This window comes from Diabrotica virgifera, chromosome 6 (assembly GCF_917563875.1).
Source record: "Diabrotica virgifera virgifera chromosome 6, PGI_DIABVI_V3a".
Classification (NCBI taxonomy): domain Eukaryota; kingdom Metazoa; phylum Arthropoda; class Insecta; order Coleoptera; family Chrysomelidae; genus Diabrotica; species Diabrotica virgifera.
Window position 1 is genome coordinate 218,191,186 of NC_065448.1, and position 27,182 is coordinate 218,218,367.

Below are 27,182 nucleotides of genomic sequence, written 5' to 3' on the forward strand. Positions count from 1 at the left end.
GTACACCATTTTTTTTTACTTTTTTATAAGCTACTTTTTGCTAAGAACGTTTTTTCGACAAAATACTTACTTTTTGAGTTATTTGCGAAAAACCGTCTAAAAATGTGGTTATTTTGTTGAAAAATGAACATATTCACTCGCAAATAACTCGAAAAGTGTTGACTTGGCGAAAAAGCTCTATAGAACAAAAGTTACTTAAAATTAGTCAGTTTACCCATTTCCGGACTTACTTTGGATATATATTTTTTCACCCCAAAGAGGGGGTGAAAGTCACCCCCAGGGCAAAAGCACACATCGGCACATTATCACTTTTTTCTTTGACATGTAAGCTATACGCATGCCAAATTTCATGTCAATCCAAACGGTTCTTTAAAATTTAGAGCAAAAACCGTGAAAGAATGGACTAATAGAACAAATCAGTTAAAACTAGAAAAATAAAAAAAAATTCAATTTAGCTGTGCTTTTATTTCCAAACAGAATTTGCAATTTTTTTTTAAATATCTATTCAAATTAAACATGCAAACACAAAAAATTCTAATAGGTTGTGCATTTCTTGTTTCCAGCTCTTGACAGTAAAAACGTTTTACTTTTTCTTCCAAAACCATTTACAAAACCATCTATTTTTTGTGAGTGTGTTCCATCTTTTTGCCATAAGTAGTTCTATTCCAAATACTAGCAGTGAAACACAATATCCAGCAAACAAAACAATAAACATGAACATACAACTTTTTAAGTCTTTTTTGACACTCAAATCTTTACTTGGATAAGCATGTCTGTATTTGAGCATGAAAAAATGTTTGTATTTTCCATACAGCATTTCCAGAAAACCACGTTGTATAACCTTCCGCATCGATAAGTCAAAATGTTCGTAGAAAATATGAGTTTCCGGCATATAAAAACCTATCTGGTACATGTAAAGATTAAAGTAATCCATTACTTCATACAGAAAGGGATGAGCGACGAATCCAATCTCACCCCATATAGTTGCAAACCTAAAAAATAATAAATCTCCATAAATGATGGTATATTCGCTGAACTTATAGCCCGGGAGCATCTAAACATTCCGTATATGTATTTGGAACCTAGGAGTTTTTTATTGGTTCGTTGCAGCACGCGGTCATATTTTAACCAATAGGCGGCGAAGTCCCAAACGCATATACGAAATGTTATTCGGTTCCAAATTCATATACGGAATGTTAAATATTCGTACACCGAAAAAGATAAGTTTTTAGTAGAGTCTGTTAAAAGGAGATTAATTTTAAAATACTTGTTACTGTATTATTAAATAAAAATAAAACAATTATAGTATTTGGAATGTTATTTGGTGCGAAATTCATATACGGTATGTTGAATATTCGTAGAACAAAAAGACGACTTTTATTAAAGCCAATTAAAATGAGACTGGTTTTTAATAGTATATTATGCAACGAGCATTTAATGATGGTCATTATGAAAGAGTATAAGGGATACCAAACAAGCCGCCTAGCGGCGAGTTTCGTATTGAGTACGAGCTTCATAATGATAATTAAATGCAAGTTGTTTACACGATTTTTTCTATGATCATTCACAAAAAAATATATTCAAATTTATTAATTCTGTAACGCAAACAAATTAAGTAGTTTGTCAGTCTGACAGTTTGTTTACATATTGAGAAGTGTCAAAGAGTATGTATTTGATTCGCCATTGGTTACTGCGCGTATGCCACCTTTATCGCGAATATCATATCACGATTCTATTGGTTAAAGATCTGTATCCTAATGAAAATATGTATCATAATGAAGTTCATTATGATACAGGTAGTGACATCATAATTGATATATTATAGTATGAGAATAGAAAAATTATTGTTAATGTATTAGGTATTAAAGATCCACAAGGAAAAAGGTTTTCCTGTAGTTGGCTGTATACCATATAATACAAAAAAACGAATAAAGTCCTTTATAAAAAGTCTATATTTAAAATCCCTAAAAAGGTCTACATCACAGAACTAGTTTTAGATTGATTGACCAGTCATCATCAGTGCTTTCCAAAAATGAATATAACCTGATAAAATAATGCAAAGGTTTTAAAATTTTGACTACGTTTAAAAAAAGTCGTAGGTTATACCTACTCACGTGTCCTTACCATGCTAACCACCAAAATATAATATTACAAATTTTATTTACATATATTACATAATTACAAATATTTTGGTGGTTAGCATGTAAGATCACGTGAGTATAATGTACAACTTTTTTTAACCGTATTCAAAATTTTAAAACCTTTGCACCATTTTATAAGGTTATATTTATTTTAGGAAAGCACTGATGATGATTGGTCAACCAATCGAAAACTAGTTCTGTGATGTAGCCCTTTTTAGCAATTTTAAATATAGACCTTTCATAAAGGACTTTATTCGTTTTTTTGTATTATATGGTATACAGCCAACTACAGAAAACCTTTTTCCTTATGGATCTTTAATAATACATTAACAATAATTTTTCTATTCTCATACTATAATATATCAATTATGATGTCACTACCTGTATCATAATGAACTTCATTATGATACAAATTTTCAATATGATACAGATTTTTAACCAATAGAATCGCGATATGACATTCGCGATAAAGGTGGCACACGCGCAGTAACCAATGGCGAGTCAAATATATACGCTTTGACAGTTCTCAATATGTAAACAAACTGTCAGACTGACAAACTACTTAATTTGTTTGCGTTACAAAATTAATAAAGTTGAATATATTTTTTTTGTGAACGGTCATAGAAAAAATCGTGTATACAACTTGCATTTAATTATCATTATGAAGCTCGTACTCTATACGAAACTCGCCGCTAGGCGGCTCGTTTCGTATCCCTTATACTCGCTTCATAATGACCATCATTAATTGCTCGTTGTATAATATACTATTAAAAACCAGTCACATTTTAACTGGCTTTAATAAAAATGGTCTTTTTGTTCTACGAATATTTAACATACCGTATATGAATTTCGCACCAAATAACATTCCAAATACTATAATTGTTTTATTTTTATTTAATAATACAGTAACAAGTATTTTAAATTAATCTCCTTTTAACAGACTCTAATAAAAACTTATCTTTTTCGGTGTACGAATATTTAACATTCCGTATATGAATTTGGAACCGAATAACATTCCGTATATGCGTTTGGGACCTCGCCGCCTATTGGTTAAAATATGACCGCGTGCTGCAACGAACCCATAGAAAACTCCTAGGTTCCAAATACATATACGGAATGTTTAGATGCAGCCCGGGAGGTAGTGTCAAGTTTAACCGGAGCATTTTAGCATGGCTATTTTCTTTTTATTTAGTTAGAGCTATTCCAAAGCTTATTAATAATAAATGATGTGTCAGCTGGACCAAAACCGGGGATTTTAGGCAAGAAAAGGTAAAATGTGAAACTTGATGGAAAACGCTACAACTTATATGTCAAATATTTATCTCCGTGACTTACGTGTTAACCTAATTAGCTACTCGCTTTCACCCAGATGACTCGGGTTCAATTCCTGGCCTTGAATTTTTTTTGTTTTTAAAATTGACATTTTGATTTGAAAAATAATTATTTTTTGATATTACCATGTTTTTATTATTTATACGACACAATATAAAAAAAGTCTGTATGTCTTTTATAGAATCGTAAACTTTGAATTTGATCATAATACATAGCTGACGCTTTTTTCTTAAAATCTAAAATTCATAAATTAATGATTTATACTTTTTAATATTTTCCAAACTACATAGTTAAAGAATATTTTTTTAATTATTAACTAGCTGACTCGCCAAACTTCGTTCCGCATTAGAACTAAAAAATAATGTTTAAAAGTCAAATACCTAAAAAATACTCAAAAATATTGCGTACACTTTTTTCTAATGAACAATATTATTTTTGTGGTATCTGCATAAAATGATTACTTAGATTGGTCATATTAACTCAGAAACCTTCCCGGGTTCATGTACAACAACTTTGCTTGAGGTCATCATATTTATAATATTATCAAAATGCATAGTTTACGATTCGATAAGGGGCATACAGACAAACGTTCATTTTTATATATTATAAAGAACAAGGAAATATTTTATTAATAAGGGGTTGGTGATAGAAAAGTGAAAAATTAGGGTCCAAAAAAATAAAAAAGAACGTCGCAGGCAACCCCCTTGTTTACTTAGATTGGTCGTACTAACTCTGGAAGCTTCAGGGGCTTATGTACAACTTTTTTTATTAAGGAGGTCAATAATAATATTATGATATTATCATATTATGATCAAATGCATAGTTTACGATTCTATAAGAATACAGACTTTTTATATTGTGTCGTATAAATAATAAAAACGTGGTATTATTTCAAGGTAAAAATTTCAAGGCCAGGAATTGAACCCGAGTCATATGGGTGAAAGCCAGTAGCTAGGTATTCTTGGCTATTATACACGTAAGTCACGGAGATCAATATTTGACATATAGTATGACACAGTTGATCCAAAAAACTGCACAACCCAGACATCCAAAGTGAAAGTTATCCTTCAACACCAAATTGTTCTATATGGTCCACATATTGTTTTCACTAAAAAGTCACACCATTTTGAGCGTCGGGTTTGGGGGGTAGGTGGGGGAGAAGTCGGTAAATTATGAGTTTTTTTTTTAAGTTTTTCGTCAATATTTCTGAAACTATGCGGTTTAGCCTAAACAATGTTATATACAAATTAGATCCAAAATCGATTACGGTTCAATTGTTTATGCCTCCACAACTAAGACTACCTTAAAACCACTAGATATATAATCCACAATGCCGCACTTCGGATCGTTCTCGGAGCTTTTCACACTTCACCAATAGAAAGCATATATTCCGAAACTGGAGAACCATCATTGCAGTATAGGCGGACAATTTTAACACTTTCACATGCTTCTTCCGTAGCTGCCAATAAGGATCATCCACTATATGAAAATACCTTTTCCAAAAATAATCACGACTTTTTCTCCAATAGACCTCGTACCGGAAAACCTTATTACATGCGAATAAGATCAATTTTAAATAAACTCGATGCAACAATTCCAGACGTGTTTCACTGTAACATCCAATATCCAACTCCATGGTTAATAGACATCCCAAATTGCAACACCTCTTTACTAAAGCTCTCCAAAAAATATACTAACACCTTACTTATAAAAAAGAAACTGAACGAGATTCTTGAACGAGACTACCTAAACTGCACAAACATCTTCACCGATGTCTCTAAGTCCAGTGAAGGCATTTGTAACTCCAACGTCTACTTTTCAATTTAAACTACCGCCTAGTTCAAGCGTTTTCACCGCTGAACTATTTGCTTTGTATCGCGCCCTAAAACATGCAAACCTTTCAAATATTTCAAAGCCTCTGTTTCTCACCGACTCGCTCAGCTCTCTTCTCGCAATCCAGCATCTGTATCCTGAAAGTCCTTTAGAGAAACTAATAAAAATTGAGCTACAAATTGCCCAAGAGAACAACACAACTCCGAAATTTATATGGATCCCATCACATATAGGGATTATCGGCAATGAAGAGGCAGACAGAAGTTCTCGTAATGCAGCAACAAGTGCGATGTCCGAATTAGTGCGCGAGTGTGTATCTAAAGACCTCAAAACGTTTTTTAAACAAAAAGTGATCGGTCAGTGGCAACGCGAATGGTTTCTATCGCAATCTAAACTAAAATCGGTAAAACCAGATACACGACAGTGGAAAACAAGTATTAGTTCGAGGTTTATTCAAGCGGTTCTAACGCGCCTACTATAGGGCACACCAAGATTACACACTCATATTTACTCTCGGCCAGTGAACGTCCCATGTGTGACCTATGTGCTACGCCTCTTACCGTCACCCATCTGTTAATCGAGTGTCCAAAATATCAACGTGAACGTTCAATGAACAATCTACCAAACACTCTACTAGCTTTATTAGGAGAAAACTGTCCAGTAAAAGACTTACTCAACTATCTAATTTCTATCAATATTTTGTATCAAATCTAGTTATTTTTTTTACTTGTTAAAAATAATTGTTAACCTTTGTTTATCAAGTAATGCCGCTAATAACCTGTTGGTGGATGCGGTAATTTTCTTTAATAAAAAAAAATGTTATATAAAAAAATGTTCTACATTCAATTTTAAACAAAAAAGGTCCGATGCATAATCCTTTTAAAAAGAACGGTTCCAAAGTTACGGAGGTATTTACTATATTATAATAGGGAACTTGGACTAAAAATTTTTTTTGCATAAAATTGTTAATTTATGTTTTAAAATGTTATATTCAAAATATTACGTCTTAACAATGAATAGTGTACGTACAACATCTAATCAAAGTTCCGCGCCTAAAATTTCCGTTTTAAACAACTTCAAAAGCGAGATCTGTGCTCTGACGTCACAGGCCACTCATATCGTTTGTCCGTTCGGGGTGGGCCATTGCATTTAATGCAGTTTGCCCATAGATAAATAATATAGTTGAAATATCTTGTTTTACTCTGTGGCAAAAATGATTTTTTCTGTGACAGGCAAAATATTAACATTTTATCTCTGTTGACATGTATCAAAAAGTTCTTTTTTATGAAATTACTTTGTTCGTTTCTTGTGTTGAAGAACAAAGAAGAAACAAGTAACTTAAAAATAAACAAAACTTTTAGTAATAAAAGTAAGAGTAACTAAAACGTATTGGTGCTACTATAGTATGCGGTCTACAGTCGGGTTTCTACTATAGCTTGCGGTCTACCGAGGGATGCGGTGTAAGTATAAGCTGAGATGATAAAGATATTACCTTGTAAAATTACAATAATGATTCTTCTTATTTATGCGTATTAGTAACTTTGTAAAGAAGGATTTTGTTGCTGCTAATCACCATAATCTTTTCTCAGAAGGCTTTGAACACAATAATGAAAGGCTCCATTAGGTACTAATAAACATTACAATAAAATATAATCTTTATTATAATGCAAATTACACCGTAATTTTTTCCAGGATATACGAAATCCTTCGATTAGAGGTAGGTAGATCAAACCCACGGGGTAAACCGTATAAGTACTATAATATAATGGTACCAAACTATTGTTATAAACGGTTTAAACATGCTTATTAATAACTCTTACTTATTTGCCTTGACACCTCGCATTTCTCCAATAGAATAGCTTTTATAGCTTTTACTACTTTTTATAAAAGTTGCCACGATGAAGACATCAACGGTAGATAAGTTAGTCAGATTGACCTTTTGAAAAACCCTCGTCCGTCATATTATGAGTTTTAAACTCTTTACAAGGTAGCACTCAACTTTATCAATTTCAGTTTAAAACTAAGCTGATTGGGGAACTACTTATTACAATATATAAGATGAACATAAATAATACCTAGGAATTTTTCATTAAAGACGATTAAAATGTAATATACCCGTGATACCTACCTTAATCGCGTTGTTTCCGCCGGTTCACCGTGGCCGGTGACGTCGAACCAATAGAAGGACGTTCAAGAGCCTCCTACGATATTTGAATTTTATAGCATTTTCAAAACGTCGTAATTAGCGTACGGGTTAAAAATATTTGTTTTTTTTCGCATGCAAGCGTTTTAAGATCATGTTACCTTATGATTTTTAATATCATTTTAATATTTAAAAATTTTTGTAAGTTCCCTATTGGTCCAAAAAAGGCCTAACCCCGTCATCCCAAATTAAAGTTTTCGTCCAACACCAAATTGTTCTGTATAGTCTACATATTGTCCAGTAAAAAGTTGCACTATTTTGAGCGTCGGGTTGAGGTGGTGGGGAGGGGAAAGTCGATAAATTAGTAGTTTTTTAGATTTTTCGTCAATATTTCTAAACCTAAGAGGTTTAGCGTGAAAAATATTCTATATAAAAATGTTCTTCACTAAATTTTAAACGAAAAAGATCCTATGCATAATTGTTCTAAAATCGACGGTTCCGGAGTTACGGAGAGTGTAGAGTGGAGGTTTTCCATATTTTTTACACTGTTTGGACAAATAATTATAACATTATTACGGAAGAAACTAATTTTTTAATAGGATTTTGTTTCCTAAATATAATTTGCTATTTTATTGGCCGGTGGTATGTTACTGATAAGCCCTTCAAGGAACGTCAACCTCACCAAGAGGCTTCTACAGGCCTAGGCCATATAAATCTGTGGCACGGAGAAATCTAATCTGAACTTTTTATGGACAATATCGCATGAATATTTTTACAATAGTAAAATTTTCGTTTTAAATTTAATGTAGAACATTTTTGTATAGAATCTTGTTCACGTTAAACCGCTTAGGTTTAGAAATATTGACGAAAAACATAAAAAAACTACTAATTTGCCGACTTCTCTCCTCCGCCTCCCCCAAACCCGACGCTCAAAATGGTGTGACTTTTTACTGAATAATATGTGGACGATATAGAACAATTTGGTGTTTTTTTTTATGTCTGGGTTTAGGTCTAGTTATACCATACTAATATAAGTTGTAGCGTTTTTCTATCAAGTTTCACATTTTACCTTTTCTTGCCTAAAATCCCCGGTTTTGGGCCAGCTGACACATCATTTGTTAATATGTCTTGGAACACCTAACTAAGGCTGCACCTACATTGGATCTGTTTTTCTCCGATCAGATCAGATCAGATCAGATCCGACGTCGGAATAAAAAATAAACCCATAGTATTAAATGAGGGTGCCTACATTGGATCCGTTATTCTCGGATCAGATCAGATCCGACGTCGAAATAAAAAATAAACCCATAGCATAGTATTAAATGGGAGTGCCTACATTGGATCCGTTTTTCTCCGATCCGATCTGATAAGATCAGATCAGATCAGATCAGATCAGATCAGATCAGATCCGATATCGGCCGACGTCGGGAGTAGCTTCTCCTATTCTCATCGAGAAGTGTTTGGTTTCATTCCGGTCTTTGCATATAATTAATTGAATTTTTTGTTTTAACTATTTCATGAAATAAATCAAGAATAAATAGTTTCCAAATCTTAATATTTAATTTTGTAATAATGTATCTCTACAAGATAGATAATTTATAATGTTGTCTTGAATATAATGGTTACAAAATCTCTTTATTTACATTTATACCTCTCGCACAGAATAGGAAACACCCTATTCTGTGCATCTAATAATAGGTAAATAGTTTTATTGGGATGGATACTAGTTTGTAATAAATCAATATATTTTTTCTTTTCTCATGAATTATTTTACATTCTTGTGACGAAAAAATGGGAAATAGGATTTTAAATGTATCAGGATAGTTACGTAGATTTTTGTTTATATTAAATTCTCCTAAAGATCTGTGTTTATTAAATGTATGCATCCATCTACGTTTTTTTCTACGTCTTTTAAGAACGTTGTTTTCCAACAACAGACAACAAATTAATAGCACATCTTCGTCATTGTCGGTGGTCGGTGGTCGGAAGATTACTGAACCAATGTAGGCTCCCTCGCTGGAAAACCGGTCTGATCGGATCTGATCTGATCGGAGAAATACGGATCCAATGTAGGTGCCGCCTGTCGGATCGGATCGGATCTGATCTGATCTGATCGGAGAAAAACGGATCCAATGTAGGTGCGCACTAAATAAAAAGAAAACAGCCATGCTAAAATGCTCCGGTTAGATTTGAAACTACCTCCCGGTCTATTATTAAATATGGCGGTGCAACGCTGACTAGTCAAATACAGTGATGAGCGCGCTAATAACCGGCAAAATAGCACAAAAGATGAAAAACATAATACATTGCGAAACAAAAAGAGATGAAACTAGTGGAGGTGGAAATGATCGTTATAAACATATAAATTAACATTACATTACATAGTTTCCCACCTTTAGACGTCTGTGAGAGGAGTATTTTATAAAATTCTACTGTCACAGTGACAGTTGTCATACTCCTCTGATACGTCGTTGTACATATGACAAGGTGGGAAACTATGTAATGTAATGTTAATTTATACGTTTATAACGATCATTTCCATCTCCACTAGTTTCATCTCTTTTTATTTCGCAATTTATGTTTTCCATCTTTTGTGCTATTTTGCTGGTTATTAGTGCGCTCATCACAAAATAATACTGAGAGCCTGGAATGAGGGAATCCCAATAATAAATCCCGGAAGAGTGGTGTATTGAAATCGTTTGCCCGCTACATGAAAAGGGTGATCAATTGGAATGTAGAAACTATAGGGGAATAACCCTCCTTAATGCAGCATACAAAATATTTTCGAGTATTTTAATAGGTAGCCTAAGTGCATATTCAGAGGAGCTTCTTGGTGAATATCAAAGTGCTTTTAGGCCTGTTTGATCAACAACAGACCAGATCATCCTGCTGAGACAAATACTGGAAAAAACCAATGAACTCAATATTGACACATACCATCTTTTCGTAGATTTTAAATCGGCATATGATACCAAGAAATAAATTGTATGAAGCCATGGAAGAATTCCACATCCCCGATAAACTGATAAGATTGGTTAAGGCTACAATGTTTAAAGTTGTTTGCAGTCGAAATAAAGGGAGAACAATCACAGGAGTTTAAAACTCATGTTAGGCTGCGACAGGGAGATGCGCTGGCATGTCTCTGTCTTTTTAAACATAGCTCTGAAAAAGGCGGTCAGAGATGCCCGAATAGACAACAGAGGAAATATTTTTAATAAACCATCCAAAAATTTTGGCATATGCAGATGATGTGGACCTAGTTGCCCGCACAACACGCAAGTTAGAAGAAATGAATACCACCTTCTCAAATGTCTAAAAAATATGGGCCTGCAAGTAAATGAGGAGAAAACTAAGATGATGGCATTAGCACCCAATAATAGAGCCAGAAACATCGGTCACCAATTCACGATTGATAACACTACCTTTGAAGTTATGGACACATTCACATTCTTAGGCTCCCTGATCACCAAGGAGAACGTCATGACGGAAGAAATAAAGCGAAGGATAATCCTAGCAAACAAATAGACATATGAGAATCAAAAACTTAAACCAAAAAAACAGAATTAACCATATACAAAACCGTTACACAACTAGTGTTGACATATGAATCGGAGACATGGACCATCTCCAAGGCAGATGAAAACCTTCTGCTTATATTTGAACGAAGGATCCTGAGAGAAATACTCGGTGGCATCTGTGAAAATGGTATATGGAGGAGGACGTACAACTACGAGATATACCACAGATATAAACATATAGTTGGTGGTAAGCACGTAGTATCTCTTATAAAAATAGGAAGACTAAGATGGGCAGGACATCGAACAAGATCACAGCAGAACAACCATTCTAAAAGAATTCTTATGTCACAACTTGTGAGAAGTAGAAATAGGGGTACGTCAATACTCAGATGGAAGGATGGTGTAGATGAGGATGGGAGAAAAATAGGCGCAGCAAACTGGCAACAGTTGGCAATAGATAGAACCGATTGGCTTAATAGACTTGGGAAGGTCGAGGTTCTTTTATAGGGCTGTAACACCATTGATGATGGTGATAGTTACAAACCTTTCTTCAGCAGCTCTGAGAGTTAAATTTTCGTAAGGTTCATCAGGTAAATATTCGATTTTTGACAACAATGGACTGTTGTCGGGAAGAACCATTGCACTGCTTCTAAAACTTTTGACTGGAATATCGGAATCTATAAGATCTTCTATATTTCTAACTCGTTTTTCATGTAAAGATATTGTCGAAAAGCTTGTGATTTTAGTCTGTCGGTATGTCAGTTCCAATAAGCAGAAAAACAGATAGAAACCTAAAAAAGACAAATATATTTAGTAAAATTCCAGAGAAATTTATACTAATTTTATTACATGGACCTAATTACCTTATTATGATCGAATTGCATAAAAGTTCAAACTTATGGCAGTTTGTGGGTTTTTTCACTACCTACTAAAAACTTATAATTTAACGTCGTGTACCATCTCGGCTTGTTGGTCGAACTTAGAATAGAATGAAATAAGGATGTGTGATTATTTACACCCTTAGCCAGACTAGTTAATATTCGTAGAGTAATATTATAAACCTTCCAAAGGGGTTCTTAAAAAAATAAATAAAGCTGCGGTTATATTACGCTAATAATTTCATGCACTTTTAACTTAACCTACCTAATTGCACCGAGACATTTGTAATTGTAGGGGCAAAAGGAAATGAGACGTCGTCTAGGCAATAAAACTGTCTATATACTAGAAAGAATGTGGCTATCGGGCATAAGTTTTACATATTTTTCCAACTAAACACATGCCAGTTAATGATATCAACAACCAAAAGATAATGTCCCTTAATACAGAGAAGACCAAAAGTTTTAGGGGAAAGAAAATTATAATGCCACACCTATAAAGTCACTAAAATACAATAAACCGGCATATTTATGTTTCGTGGACCTTAAGAAGGTATTTGACTGGGTCAAATTAAAGGACGTAATCCATTTGTTATACTGAAGAGAGGCACCTCTATACTAAATTTACAATCAAGATGCAGTAGAAATAAACAAACCAAGACACGTTAAATGCAACTAGGAGCACTCCCAAATCATAATTTACAATGTACACTGTGGGCCGAAATAAAGATGTACATTTTTTAGTTGAAAATAACTTTTTTGTTATTTGGGCGATTTAATTTCTTTTTGCAGGGCTGACAGCCTAACATGTCCTCAACATGATTGCAAATTTGGAAACAAAAATAACGTACAAGGTCGGACTTAAAAAAATTTATGTAACGGTGCATCTGAGCTCGTTGCAAATAAAACCTGTCGTAGCTAAAATTGAACTGATATGCTCTTTTGTTAGGTTAACTATCCAGAACGCTTCAGTAAATATACAGTTTTTCAAAATTACCGGTTTCGCAAAATATCATTTTTTGATTTAAATAATTAGTCCTGTCGCCAGGGGGGGTACAACGGCCTCGTTAATTCAGATGGACTTACTCAAGTTTTTTTTATGTATTTTGACCCGTAGAACACGAATTTTTTGGGTAACAGTTGATCCGGATGTCGATAAGATTGTTATAGACCAAGAACTTGAGGAGTCAAATAACAGCGATTTTTGGCAAAACAAAACAATATTTTGTATTTTTTGGGCCATTTTAAGTAAAAAATATTTCTACAAGTTTTTTCGTATGATGCACAGTTTTCGAGATAAACGCGGTTGAACTTTAAAAAAATCGAAAAATTGCAATTTTTGAACCCGAATAACTTTTGATTAAAAAATAAAATAGCAAGTCTGCTTACCGCATTTGAAAGTTTAAGTCAAATTATATCGGTTTTGATTATTTGCATTGGTAAAAATTTATTTTTTTATTGTTTAACAAAGCTATAAACACGTAGGGTTTCCCGTGCTTTTACATGCGTTTTAACGCATGTAACGTAGAAATAGTCTTGATTGCACTAGTACCTATTCTACCTACTCGTTCGATTTTAAATGAGAAATCATAGAAACATCACTCACGCACTAGTTGTTTGTAGCTTTGTTTAACAATAACACAATAAATTTTTAGCAATGCAAATAATCAAAACCGACATAATTTGACTTGAACTTTCAAAGGCGCTAAGCAGAATTGCTATTTTATTTTTTAATCAAAAGTTATTCGGGTTTAAAAATTGCAGTTTTTCGATTTTTTGAAAGTTCAACCGCGTTTATCTCGAAAACTGTGCATCCTACTAAAAAACTTGTAGAAATATTTTTTGCTTAAAATGACCCAAAAAATACAAAATATTGTTTTGTTTTGCCAAAAATCGCTGTTATTTGATTCCTCAAGTTCTTGGTCTATAACAATCTTATCGACATCCGGATCAACTGTTACCCAAAAAATTCGTGTTCTACGGGTCAAAATACATAAAAAAAACTTGGGTAAGTCCATCTGAATTAACGAGGCCGTTGTACCCCCCCTGGCGACAGGACTAAATGTTCAGAATGCGCATTCGCCATAGAATTTTAAAAAATCCCGAATTTGTAAAATATCATTTTTTCGTAAATTGGGAAATCTTATTCGAGTACTTTTCTAATATGTTTACCAGAACGAAACCCTCTTAACACTAAATTACACCTTTTCCTTCGTTTTTGCCTCATTATAGCAGTCATTTTTGTTAAATGTCTTAAGAATTTCTCAAACGCTCAAATATGCCAATTTTACTTAGTAAGCCATGACTGCTTAGATTGCCATGGAGTTTTTTTTGACATTTATAGTTAAATAAGTAAATTGGCCAGTTCATAATGCCACTTTTAAGCAAAGAGGACAGAATATTAATTAAATATTACCGTGAAAAATATAATTATAGTGCAAGAAAAATTGTAAATGCATTTCCTGACAACAATTGGCTTATTGGAACGATAGAAAAGTTCTTAAGACATCTAAGGGAAACTCATGGGTCTATTGAACATAAAAGTGGAAGAGTAAGGAAGCGAACCTCAAGAACTGAAGAAAATATTGCTAGAGTAAGGGTTGTTTTAAGAAATATGCAACCTGGCCAATCTGTTGGAACAAAGAAAATCTCAGAAGAAACTAGGATTTCCCGCACATCAGTTCAAAAAATCATTAAAGAGAATTGCCATCTTAAAGTATTCAAAAAAGTTTACTGTCAAAGACTTACTGCCAATGTAAGAGAAAAACGACTGGAAAGATGTAATTTGCTACTAAGAAGATTCCGCTCTCGTGAAACATTAGAAAAATATGGTTTTTAGATGAAAAAATGTTTTATTTACGGCCTCCTAAAAATACCCAAAATAATAGGGTGTATTCTGACGTACAATTTAAGAGAGAAATTCTACTAGAGCATCTTTTAATTGAAAAAAGTCATTTCTCAAAAGGTGTAATGGTCTCTGTTGCAGTATCCATGTTGGGAAAATCTCGTCTGATTTTTGTTGATGCCGGGGTAAAACTTAATTCAGAAACATATCAAGAACAAATCTTGCAGCACCTATTACCTGAAATTGAAGAAGTATGTGATGATTACACTTTCCAGCAGGATGGTGCTCCTTCGCACACTTCCCACAATACAAGGATATTCTTGAATGAAAATTGCCCGGACTATATTGAGCCAGAGATGTGGCCACCTAACAGCCCAGAATTAAATCCGGTTGACTATTCTATTTGGAGAATTTTCGAACAAAATTTGTATGATGGACAACAATTTGAAACCATCGAACCGCTCAAAGAAAGAATGCAGTTTGTTTGGAACAATTTTGAACAGGGTGTAGTAAATGGGGCTATCAATTTATGGCGCAGACGACTTCAAGAAGTGGTAAACAGTAATGGTGGCCACATTCATAATATTTTAGTCTAAGTTTTAAAATAATTAAACTGCTTTCATAAATGTGTTATTTGTGAAAATGTTATATTTTCCTAATTTAATAAAAAAATGATAAAGTGTGAATCCGATAATTTTGAAAAATTTCCTTTTTACTGAAGTGTTCTGGATAGTTAACCTACCAAAAAAGTATATCAGTTCAATTTTATCTAAGACAGTTTTCATTTGCAACGAGCTCAAATGAACCGTTACATAATTTTTTTCTAAGTACGACCCTGTACGTTATTTTTCCTTCCAAATTTGCAGTCATATGGAAGACATGTTAGGCTATTAGCCCTGCAAAAGTAAATTAAATCGCCCAAAAAACAAAAAAGTTATTTTCAACTAAAAAATGTACTCCTTTATTTCAGCCTACAGTGTATATGTTATGAGGTTTGACTAGGCAATCCTCAGGACTGACTGACGGTCTTAGTCAAAGTCCGAAATAAATTACAGTTTCGGCCTTTGACTAGTCAAACCTAGGAGAGACTAAGTTGGTCAGGCAAAGGTCGAAATTTAATTTTGTGAAATCGGGGTTTAACTAGTCAAACCCCAATCAGCTATTTAAATGTCGTAATTTGTTGGATTAGGTTTAATAGAACGTCATTTTTTAATTGTAATGTTTATTATTCTTATATTGTCGTAATTAAAATAAAAAAAATTGTGTTTATTCTCGCATGTTGAGGCATTATTGCATTTAGGGCCGGTTGTTCGAACGCTAATCAACAATGATCATTATTAAATATTTAATTACTGTGACCAAGACTGTCAATGTCAACTTTGTTTGGGTTGCTGAAAACATAATTAATTACAATTATGAGATTTATTATTAATTATGTTAATAATTATTGTTATATTAATTGATTATAGTCTCAGAATTGTAATTAATTATGTTTTAACAATTGACATTTACAGTAATTAATTATTTGATAATGATCATTGTTGATTAGCGTTCGAACAACCGGCCCTTAGAGTTGCACAATACGTAAGACCTTTTTTACACTTACATAGTTTTGAAGAGCACTTCTTATTGCAGTGGTATTTTATAAATCCTTGTCCTCCAAATTTAGAATCTTTTGTACTAATTTGTTTTAGAGACAGCTTAACGTCTGGAACATCTTCGAAATTAGGAAAATTCTCTTTGCATTTTCTTATTTGATTTCTTGAAAAAAGTGTATTTATTGTTCCGTATTTCGTACCAACTCTATATAAACCGTCAATTATTGTTTAATCTTATATGATGTATGATACCCAAAATATTTCGAGCATCTCCTTGGCACGCGTTCGAGCATGCGTTGTGCATAGACAGAAAAGATTAAAATAAATAAAGGAAGTGCGATTGAAAGTCTTCATGCCCAGGATAATGCTATGAAATAATTAAGTGAAAAAAAAATGTCCTCCAATTTCATTCGGAAAAATTGTAACAATACCTATCCTCAGCTTTGATAGAGCCAAAGAGGATGCTCGAAATATTTTGAGTAACATACAAGATAAAGCAATTGACGGTTTATATAGAGTTGGTCCGAAATACGGAACAATAAACAGACTTTTTTCAAGAAATCAAATAAGAGAATGCAAAGAGAAATTTCCTAATTTCGAAGATGTTCCAGACGTTAAGCTGTCTCTGTCTCTAAGAGAAATTAGTACTAAAGATTCTAAATTTGGAGGACAAAAATTTATAAAATTCTAATGCAATAAGAAATGCTCTTTCAAATTACGTATGTGTAAAAGGTCTAACGTATTGTGCAACTCTAAATGTCATAATGCCTCAACATGTGAGAATAAACACTATTTTTTTTATTTTTATTACGACAATATAAAAATAATAAACATTAAAATCAAAAAATGACGTTTTATTAAACCTAATCTAACAATTACGACATTTTAAGAGCTGATCGGGGTTTGACTAGTCAAACCCCGATTTCATAAAATGAAATTTCGACCTTTGCCTGACCAACTTAGTCTCTTCTAGGTTTGACTAGTCAAAGGACGAAACTGTAATTTATTTCGGGCTTTGACTAAGACCGTCAGTCAGACCTGAGGATTGCCTAGTCAAACCTAGGAGTGCTTGAAATTCGGGCTTTGACTATAATATATAAGGTAATTTGACCAAATAAGGCCCACTTAATGTTTGTTAGTTGTTTTTTGATAAATAAAATCACGACATAAATCTGAAAACCACAGAGAAGATAAATCACATATTTAAATTTAATATGAGATTGTTAAATTTTGTCAAATGTTTTATGAGTTGTTACTTTTTAGTCTTTAAAAAATGGTTGCTTCTGGGCCTAATTAGGAACATCATGTTCTTAATAAGGCCCACTTTTTAAATGTGACAATTATGCCTGGTTGCACCAACAGATCTTCAGCTCCAGTTTAGCCCAGTTCAGCTTATGTCGCATTGACGTTCCACGTCTTAAGCTTAAGGTCTATTGGTGCAACTATACATTAATCAAATTAAACAAAGGTGACATGTAGGACATTTATTTTGTAAAAAATAATAGGTACTTAAAATAATTATTGCAAACAGTCTGGACATATGAAAACTAAGTCTTTATCATCTGGTGAAAGTCGTACACACTCTTCATGAATATATCGTTTGCAGCTGTCACAAAGTCTCATATCCTTAACGTCATCCTCATTGCAGACGAAACAATACCAACTATCTTTTCGTTCTTCTTTGTTTTTTGAGGTTTATTTTTCTCTTCTCCTTTTTTTTAGTTGTTTTTTGACTATTTTTCCGTTTGCCAAGTTTTTTCCTTTTCTTGATTGGTTTTTAGGGTCATTTAAACCAGCTTCGTCAAACAATGATTTTGTGACTTCCTGTGCTTGATAGTTCAGGGATTTCTTTCTAGCACCTTTGCGTATTCCAGTTTCCAATTCTGGTGTTATTAACATTGCGTTGAAACTTACTGACATTTCGTTTTCTTCTTCTGAGCTGTCATGTACTGAAAATTCATTGTCAGAACCGTCAGAACTCTCAGAGCTATCTTGCGTATTTTTCTCCTTTAGAGCTTTTATTTTCTTTTTTCTGTCTGGAGTGGAGCTGCCAATAGGATTATTCGTTGCGGAAGTCGAAGCTGATGGAATAGCAGAATCTTCTGAGTCTAATTTATTTTCTGTTATTTCTGATGGGCAAAAACCTATGTCAGGAATGACACTCGGATCATACGGGTATATTCCCGTAGCACGAAAACCTGAAATAACATTTGATGCTGCAGTTGCTTTTGGCCATACTTTTGAGAAAATTGTGCCAAACGAAAATTTATTGATCGTTCGATCTGGTTTATTTGTCCAGTAGGTGATAACTTCGTCGTCCCAGTAAGATTCGAAGGCTTTAAATACAGATAGTAAAAAGAGAAAAATCAAAGAAGCGGCTCTAATTATGCTAAACGAAAACAATTGTGTCGCAAATTCCTCGGTGGAATGCAGTAGGATGTGGATACCCATACTGAAAGAGGAAGTCAATAGAAAGAAAATACCACAATTAGTAAGTCAATAGTCAAGTTAGTACATATTTTATATTTTAGTATTACTTATATATCCATGTATTATTGATATTATTTATAATTTAAACAAAATTATAGTAAAGTCAGAATTTGGTATTAATTTTGAGAGTAAATTAAATGTAAGACCAAATACTTACGATGTCGGGATAGTATCACGAGGTTTTTTTCCTGGTTTTCCCTCGTGATTTACTATGAGATCTCTAACGCGAGAATTTTAATGTCACCATTGCATGTGGTTGTCTTTTTAAAGACAGATCACATGCTATGATTTTTTTGTGACGGATATTCTTGAGTTGGGGTTGATTTCATGTAATCGAATGAACTATCTTTCAGTAAAGTCGTCCCAGGAATGCAACTCATAAATATTGGCAATATCATTTTAAAGTATTCTACTTTAAAATGTATCATATTATGTATCTGAATTGCCGATATAAATGAGTCAAATTAAATAAATTATTAGAAGAATTTTTTTACTAAGCAACAACATTTTTGTTTATGTTAGTAGTATTTTGTATTTTGACAACGGCACCCGATTTGGGCGTCGAAACGTTAATAAAAATCATTTTTTAATAATATTGTGGCTTATTTCCCATTATAAATAGTTAAAATTGTAAAAATGCCACAAGAAAATAGCTTCAGAACAGCTTTAAATACCGCCTTGTCCATAGGTTGCAGTTCATGTGTGCAATTACTTGGCAGGCAAAATAGCGTAATTTCATGGGACTCGGCTTCATCAAAAATACCTGCATCCAAATGGGACGATACTCCATCAAAAATAAGCAGTACTCTTCCTATTGGCTTGTACTTAGCAAAATGTTGTACCCACTTAATGAAAACTGGCTTAGTCATACTTCCTTTCTCGGTCATTTAAATAACTGTTCCAGCAGGAAGATTGTCATACCATTTATTCTTCTTTCTTTTTCCTTTGAACAAGATCATAAGTGGAATTACTTGTCCTATAGCATTTCCACAACCGACGATTGACACATTCTCAGCGTGCTCTTGCGAAATCAAATGAACTCGTTTGACACCTTTACGAGCATATACCTGTTGTGATTTATGAAGGTTTAGGCGGCGACCTTTCTCATCAATATTAAAAATGTGTTGAGAGCTTTGCAGGATATCAAGCTTCATTATAACTTCGCGTAGCTTTTCAAAATAGTCATTGAATATGAATCTGTTTAATTTGGCGGCTCTAGCTGGATTCATGAATTGGGATTTTCTTTTAACTACTTCGGGATGTCGATTTAAAAAAAGTTTGAGCCATTTTTGACCAGCTAAGTTTTTATCGATAAAAGGTGCAGATATGCCATTTCTTTGGCAATATTCATGGACAGAACGTCTTATCACTGTTGATGTCAGAGGCATTCCAACGTCAGCTAGCCTAAAAATTCTTCCACACAACTCAGATTCTTGTTGGGGGGTTAAACATGAAGGGCGCCCAAGTTTCTTTTCCGCTTTTCCACTAAGCAAATGATTCCTAAGTGTTCGACGGGCAATATTAAATTCTTTGGCGGCTGTTCTTACTGATATCCCATTTTTAACTGCTTGCAAGGCCAAAGCCATTTGTTCTTCAGTCCATAAATCTCTAGGCATCTTAAGCTTTTTAGTATTCTTTCTGAAACAAAGTTAAAAACTTATAAAACGTGTTATTGTAGTGGTCTTAACAAGGCCCACCCGTAGTCTTAATAAGGCCCACCCGGGCCTTATTAGGAATACTGTAGGTGATCAATGTTTTTTAGACATTACCATTATTTACGTTTTAATAAACATAAGGTAATTCAGGTACTATGAAAGTACAACTAATAAGTACACAAATGTCATGCAGAATATAAAAAATCGCACTCATAATCGTATTAAATTACAAAAGCATACTAACCTCAATATTAGATTGGATATTTACCCATTGACCACTGTAAACGAATGATCATATAAAAGCGACAGTTTGCGTCGCTGCTCAACTTAGTGTAACAATTTGCACCCAGATGGCTCTACTGCGTCTGTAAATTGCAGCATACTGCCATTATTTGTCCATCCTGAGGAATAAGGGCGAGCGAGCTTTATTAGGAACTGTGCTTTATTTGGCGAACCTACCTTATACATTGTAAATCCCAAATCATGATTTCCAAAGTTTATACATTGTAAATTATGATTCGGGAGTGCTCCTAGTTGCATTTAACGTGTCTTGGTTTGTTTATTTCTACTGCATCTTGATAAAAAGTTAGTATAGAAATAATTAGATGAAGATCAAGCGAACAGAGCAAATAGAGTCGCAGGTTGTCTGAATGAAAGAATATAGAGGCAACGAAATGAAAGGCAGAATTTACAAAACAGTCATCAGACTAATAATGACATATGCGGCAGAAACACGACCTGACTCAGAGAGGACAAAAAGATTACTCGAAACAGCGGAGATGAAAACGCTTCGACAAATCGACGGTAACACACTATGGGACAGAGCTAGAAGTACAGATATACGACGGAGATGCAAGGTGGATAACATTAATATCTAAGTAAGAAACAGAAGAGTAGAATGGAATGACTACATACGCAGAATGACAACTAATCGTAAGGACGACGAGAGACGGTTCCCCAATACGAAGACGATCAGTGGTAAGACCACGATAACGATGGAACGACAACTTATTGGAGACACATTAAAAAAACAGACAGTGTAATGGCTGCACAAAAAGAAAAAGAACAACCTTTTAAAGTGATATTCTTTATCATCAACCTCGTGTCATCACTAGAGATGCATCAAGTCAAACTAGTTTGATTTTACTCAACAAACTATCTTGACTTGAAAATCAAACTTTTTGTATAAAAAAAGTTTGACTTGACTTGATGTCGATATCTTTAGGTTTGACTTGAATTCAAACATCTTCAAACAGTTTGAAAAGTTTGAATATTACGCAACGTGTTTATTTTCAGTTTTAAATGAGACCGCCTACGCCTTTATTTGTTCAGACAAATAAAACCCAATAAACGCGCCAGTTAGGATAATTAGTAAGAAAGCTTAATGCATATTTATACATTAATTTTTTTAAAATTTAAATCAAACATTTTTGTAGCCTGTATCCGAAAAAAATTTAAATTGTAGATATAAAACCATATAGACCTGGATCCCGCGTACCAAAAAAAGTTTATTAATAGCAAGCTGAAAATTTGTTAAAAGCTTAACAGTGTCTAGTCAGACAAACTTTGATGTATGGGAACACTGGAACAGAAGAAGTTTTAATTGTAGAAAAGGTTAAAAATTTGGAACGTCAGACTACGTAAACGTTCCATGTATTTTGTCGGACAGAACTTTCAATTAATTTGTTACCATTTCATTAAACTCTCATGCAAAAATCAGACTGGTGTTTATCACAAACTGGGCATTTTAATTAGTGGAACACGACGAACATGTCAAATGACAGGAATCATGTTGGTTAGTAATTAGCAGTCTGATTTTTGTATGAGAGTTTAATGAAAGGGTAACAAATCAATTGGATGTTCTGGCCGACAAAATACATGGTACGTTTTCGTAATCTGACGTTCAAAATTTTTAAACTGTTCCACAATTAAAACTTCCCCTGTTCCAGTGTTCCCGTACATCAAAGTTTGTCCGACTAGACACCGTTAAGCTATTAACAAATTTTTAGCTTGCAATTAATCAACTTTTTTTGGTACGCGGGATCCAGGTCTAATAACCCTATGGTTAGTTTTGAATTTTAAAGAAATACCAAGGAATATACAGCAATACTAACTTTTGTATTGTGGTACATACTTTCGAGTGAACTAGCAGCTTGGCACCACATGTTTTTTCAAACTGGCCATAAGATAAATAAATGCTATTTTAATACAAGAAAGTCATAAAAATTCCAAATCATTTTATTTTGAGCTGTCCATTGAAAAACCAAATAGTCTTATTTTATTGTAACCCTTAAGGGCATAGGCGTAACATGTCGCTTATCAAAATGTTCAATGTGTTTTAAATGTATTAACTTTTTTAAATCCTGAGAAAACTAATAAGAATATAAAAAAAATTAAACGCATCATGAAAGATTACATTATTTCTGAGGGACGAACATCCCTGAAAACTTCTATAATGTTTATTTTAATAAGTTACGGGAGTGAACATAAAAAGGAAAATTTAGTGTTATTATTAATTGCAAATATTTCATTCAAAAGAACCTTTTTATTTATTCTAAGAGACTTTCGGCCCTCGTTAATTTAACGCAATCTTTCATTCTGCGTTTAAATTTTTTAAAAATACTTATTAGTTTTCTCAGGATTCGAAAAAGATAAATATCTACATTTAAAAGTTTTAAATTAAAACAAATTGAAAATTTTGACTTTTATGACTTTTATGTGGCACTAAAATTAATTTTCTTATCTTAATTGGCAACTAACATGTCTAACTCGACAAAAAAGTATATCTACTAAATAAATTATTTTTCAAACTCTTTCAAACTAGTTTGACAAATAGTTTGAATTTTCAAACCTATACGATTGACCAGTTTGACTTGACTTGAAATATTTGTCAGAAGGATTGACTTGAGTTTGACTTGAAATTAAGTCAAACTCAAGTCAAGTTCAAACATTCAAGTCAAACTTGTGCAACTATAGTCATCACATTTTTATATTTTAATACAAATAATTTAAAGGTTTTTACAACAAAATATATGGTTAGTTTCAACTATTTTCAAGATGTTTCCCTGATGATGGTTCGACTGGACCGTGAACGTTTTGAAGATATTTATATTCCATTTGGATCATTTTTAAAATTTTAATGAAAATATATTAAAATATACTATCATACACAAGAAGATTTACTTCATTGTAACTTTGAAAAAGTTATTTATTTCTTTTCTTGTACCTACCGAGTAAAACTCTCAAGTTCCAAGATTTCGGTATCTTATTTGCCGATACGTTTAGGCTAAGTCCAAGAACAAAGAAAATATTATTGCCCACAGACGATCCAAAATTCTTTTTATCTGTATTTTTTCTGAAATGGGCATATCTAAAAACTATGACAGATAATACTGGAATAATGGTGTATATACAGATCCACACTGGTAATTGGTACACCAAGATATTGTTTTTCCAAAACGGTATTCTCTGAGGTTTCGGTATCATCATAACAATATGACTATATCTGAAAATAATTTAATAACAAATTTAGTTATGAAAGACAGATTATTTTTCCTTTTTGTTCAGAATCGACCATCATCCTCTTACGTACTTTTCGGTCTCTCAGGCATCTTCAGAGAGGCTATAAGATCTACTCTGAACAAAAAAAAACAAACTGTCTATTTAAGCAACCTCTGGTTACAACCTCGATCTGTGCTTTAAACAATTTATACAGCAAGCAGACGATAAATAAAGCAGACGAAAGGGACTCCACAATATGCAGCAGGGGCGGTTTCTCCATTGGTTCACTTGTGCAGTGAACACCCCTTAAAAGTTCATTAAAATGCAATTGTTTTAAATCTCATAAAAATATTGTAATATTATTAAAATATTTTTTTAATCTCATAGAATCATTAAAATTTAACTTTATTTATTAATCATATTTACTTGCTCTGCGCCGCTGGATGCACGTAGCAAAGTACAGATACTATGCTCTGGTGCAGAATTCAAATTGAACCAGCCAGTACTAACTTACCCCTGTGTTAGAAAGAGAAATCTTAAAATCGGTGAAAAAGCATTTCGCCTATCTTTAAACAGTGAGGATTTGTGCACTGCACACAGAGACCAGTGCAGCGTTTAGGTTCACAGTTTGGAATTTTCTGTTGAGGGATTTTTAGTTAAATACGGTTAAATCTTAAATACAATATTAATAGTTTTATGATAGAGCCTTATTCAGTGGAATTTATAAAAGAAAATACAAATAGTTTTGAAAATCGACTTCTTATAAAAACGAATGGTCAACTTCGGCCGGAGACAGGTACAAGAATGTGTTATAAAAAACAAAAAGTTTAAATGTTGCTTTAAAGTTCTTCTTGTTCTTCTTCTTCTTCTTTTTATATAGACATTACTCTGTCTGTTTTTCAATGTGCCTCCAGTAAGTTGTCATTCCATCTTTTTCGTGGTCTTCCCACTGATCGTCTTCCTATTGGGGAACCGTCTCTCGCCGTCCTTACTACTCTATTTGCTGTCATTCGGCTTATGTGGTCGTTCCATTCTACTCTTCTGCTTTTCACCCAGTTATTAATGTTATCCGCCTTGCATCTCCTTCGTATATCTGCACTTCTAGCTCTATCCCACAGCGTCTTACCATCGATTTTTCTCAATGTTTTCATCTCTGCTGTTTCTAGCATTCTTTTTGTCCTTTCTGTATCAGGTCGTGTTTCTGCCGCGTATGTCATTATTGGTCTGATGACTGTTTTGTAAATTCTGCCTTACACTTCTTTTCCGATGTTTTAAAGTTGAACAATAACTACATTCTTTGTTTTGTTTTCGATGTTTAGTATTTTCAAAGAATGAAACTATTTCTTCAGAGTGGACAAAAATGGGCGTTCGGGATTTATCTCATTTATCAACAAAAATTAAAAAACACGGATCTTCCCAAATTCATTTAAAAAATGAATTGCAACTCTCAGATATTGGAAATATTGATGTTCGCCAATTATTAGATTCTGAGTATAGGAAAAAAACCCGTCTTGCATTTTACCTCAATGGTGGCGTGGAAATGAATGCATTATTTAATCGAAATTAGTTACAGATTTTATGTATACCTACCATACATAAATAATAAAAAATGATTAATATTCCACATTTAAACAGGCGAAGCACTAACTATTAATAATTTTTTAACAAACGCCTATGCAATAAGTGAATATATAATTTGGTGAGAACCAGGAAAGTATAATAGTTTCACTAATCCGCTTAGGTCCCGCTGGGTTTTTTTCCCCAAAAATTTTTCGCCTGTGCCGCAATTGCCCGCGGCTTTTATTCACCGTTTCTATAATTACATTCCTTAATTGAACACCCTTTTTAAATTACCACGAGCTGCCACTGCAGCTGGGCGGTAAGGTGTTCAAGGAAGCGTAGGGAATAATATATTAAAAAACCAAGTGTCTTAAAATCACTGTTTTCCCGACGTTGCTAGCTCTTGGTCCACTAGGTTGATGGAAGACCGAACAAATTGGAAGAAAGTTGTACAGTCAGCCAGGACCCACCCAGAGTTGTAGCGGTACGTGATGATAAGGATGATAACTTTTGTTTTATTGATATTTATCTTTACTTCGTTTTCAGTATTCAGTAAGTACTTCTTTCCATATTTCCAAGTTATTCTGAAGGTATTTTTCAGTCTTTGTAATTAGCACCAGATAGTCATCAAATACTCCTTTCGAGATTTCTACTGTCTGCATATTTCTGTACCCTAGATTCAATTTCAGTTCATTTTCTCTCAGTTTACTTATATTGTGAGTATACAGTATACGGAATTAACTTTCGTTGGAATTTTTACCTAGGTGGATGGACGGGAGGTGACTGCATATCAGTGGCAGCTCGTGGTAATTTAAAAAGGGTGTTCAATTAAGGAATGTAATTATAGAAACGGTGAATAAAAGCCGCGGGCAATTGCGGCACAGGCGAAAAATTTTTGGGGAAAAAAACCCAGCGGGACCTAAGCGGATTAGTGAAACTATTATACTTTCCTGGTTCTCACCAAATTATATATTCATTTATTGCATAGGCGTTTGTTAAAAAATTATTAATAGTGAGTGCTTCGCCTGTTTAAATGTGGAATATTAATCATTTTTTATTATTTATGTATGGTAGGTATACATAAAATCTGTAACTAATTTCGATTAAATAATGCATTCATTTCCACGCCACCATTGAGGTAAAATGCAAGGCGGGTTTTTTCCTATACTCAGAATCTAATAATTGGCGAACATCAATATTTCCAATATCTGAGAGTTGCAATTCATTTTTTAAATGAATTTGGGAAGATCCGTGTTTTTTAATTTTTGTTGACAAATGAGATAAATCCCGAACGCCCATTTTTGTCCACTCTGAAGAAATAGTTTCATTCTTTGAAAATACTAAACATCGAAAACAAAACAAAGAATGTAGTCATTGTTCAACTTTAAAACATCGGAAAAGAAGTGTAAGGCAGAATTTACAAAACAAGTCATCAGACCAATAATGACATACGCGGCAGAAACACGACCTGATACAGAAAGGACAAAAAGAATGCTAGAAACAGCAGAGATGAAAACATTGCGAAAAATCGATGGTAAGACGCTGTGGGATAGAGCTAGAACTGCATATATACGAAGGAGATGCAAGGTGGACAACATTAATAACTGGGTGAAAAGCAGAAGAGTAGAATGAAACGACCACATAAGCCGAATGACAACAAATAGAGTAGTAAGGACGGCGAGAGACGGTTC

General features: G+C 33.5%; 1 protein-coding gene across 1 annotated transcript; it reads right to left on the bottom strand.

Moving 5' to 3' along the window:
• Positions 1 to 492: 492 nt before the first annotated feature.
• LOC126887256 (uncharacterized) lies at positions 493 to 23,931 on the bottom strand. The gene is made up of 3 exons (XM_050654674.1): positions 23,661 to 23,931; positions 11,512 to 11,758; positions 493 to 992 (listed from the first exon to the last, which is right to left on the bottom strand). Exons 1-3 carry the CDS (start codon positions 23,917 to 23,919, stop codon positions 584 to 586), a joined length of 915 nt encoding a protein of 304 aa, XP_050510631.1. The 5' UTR covers positions 23,920 to 23,931; the 3' UTR covers positions 493 to 583.
• Positions 23,932 to 27,182: the final 3,251 nt, after the last annotated feature.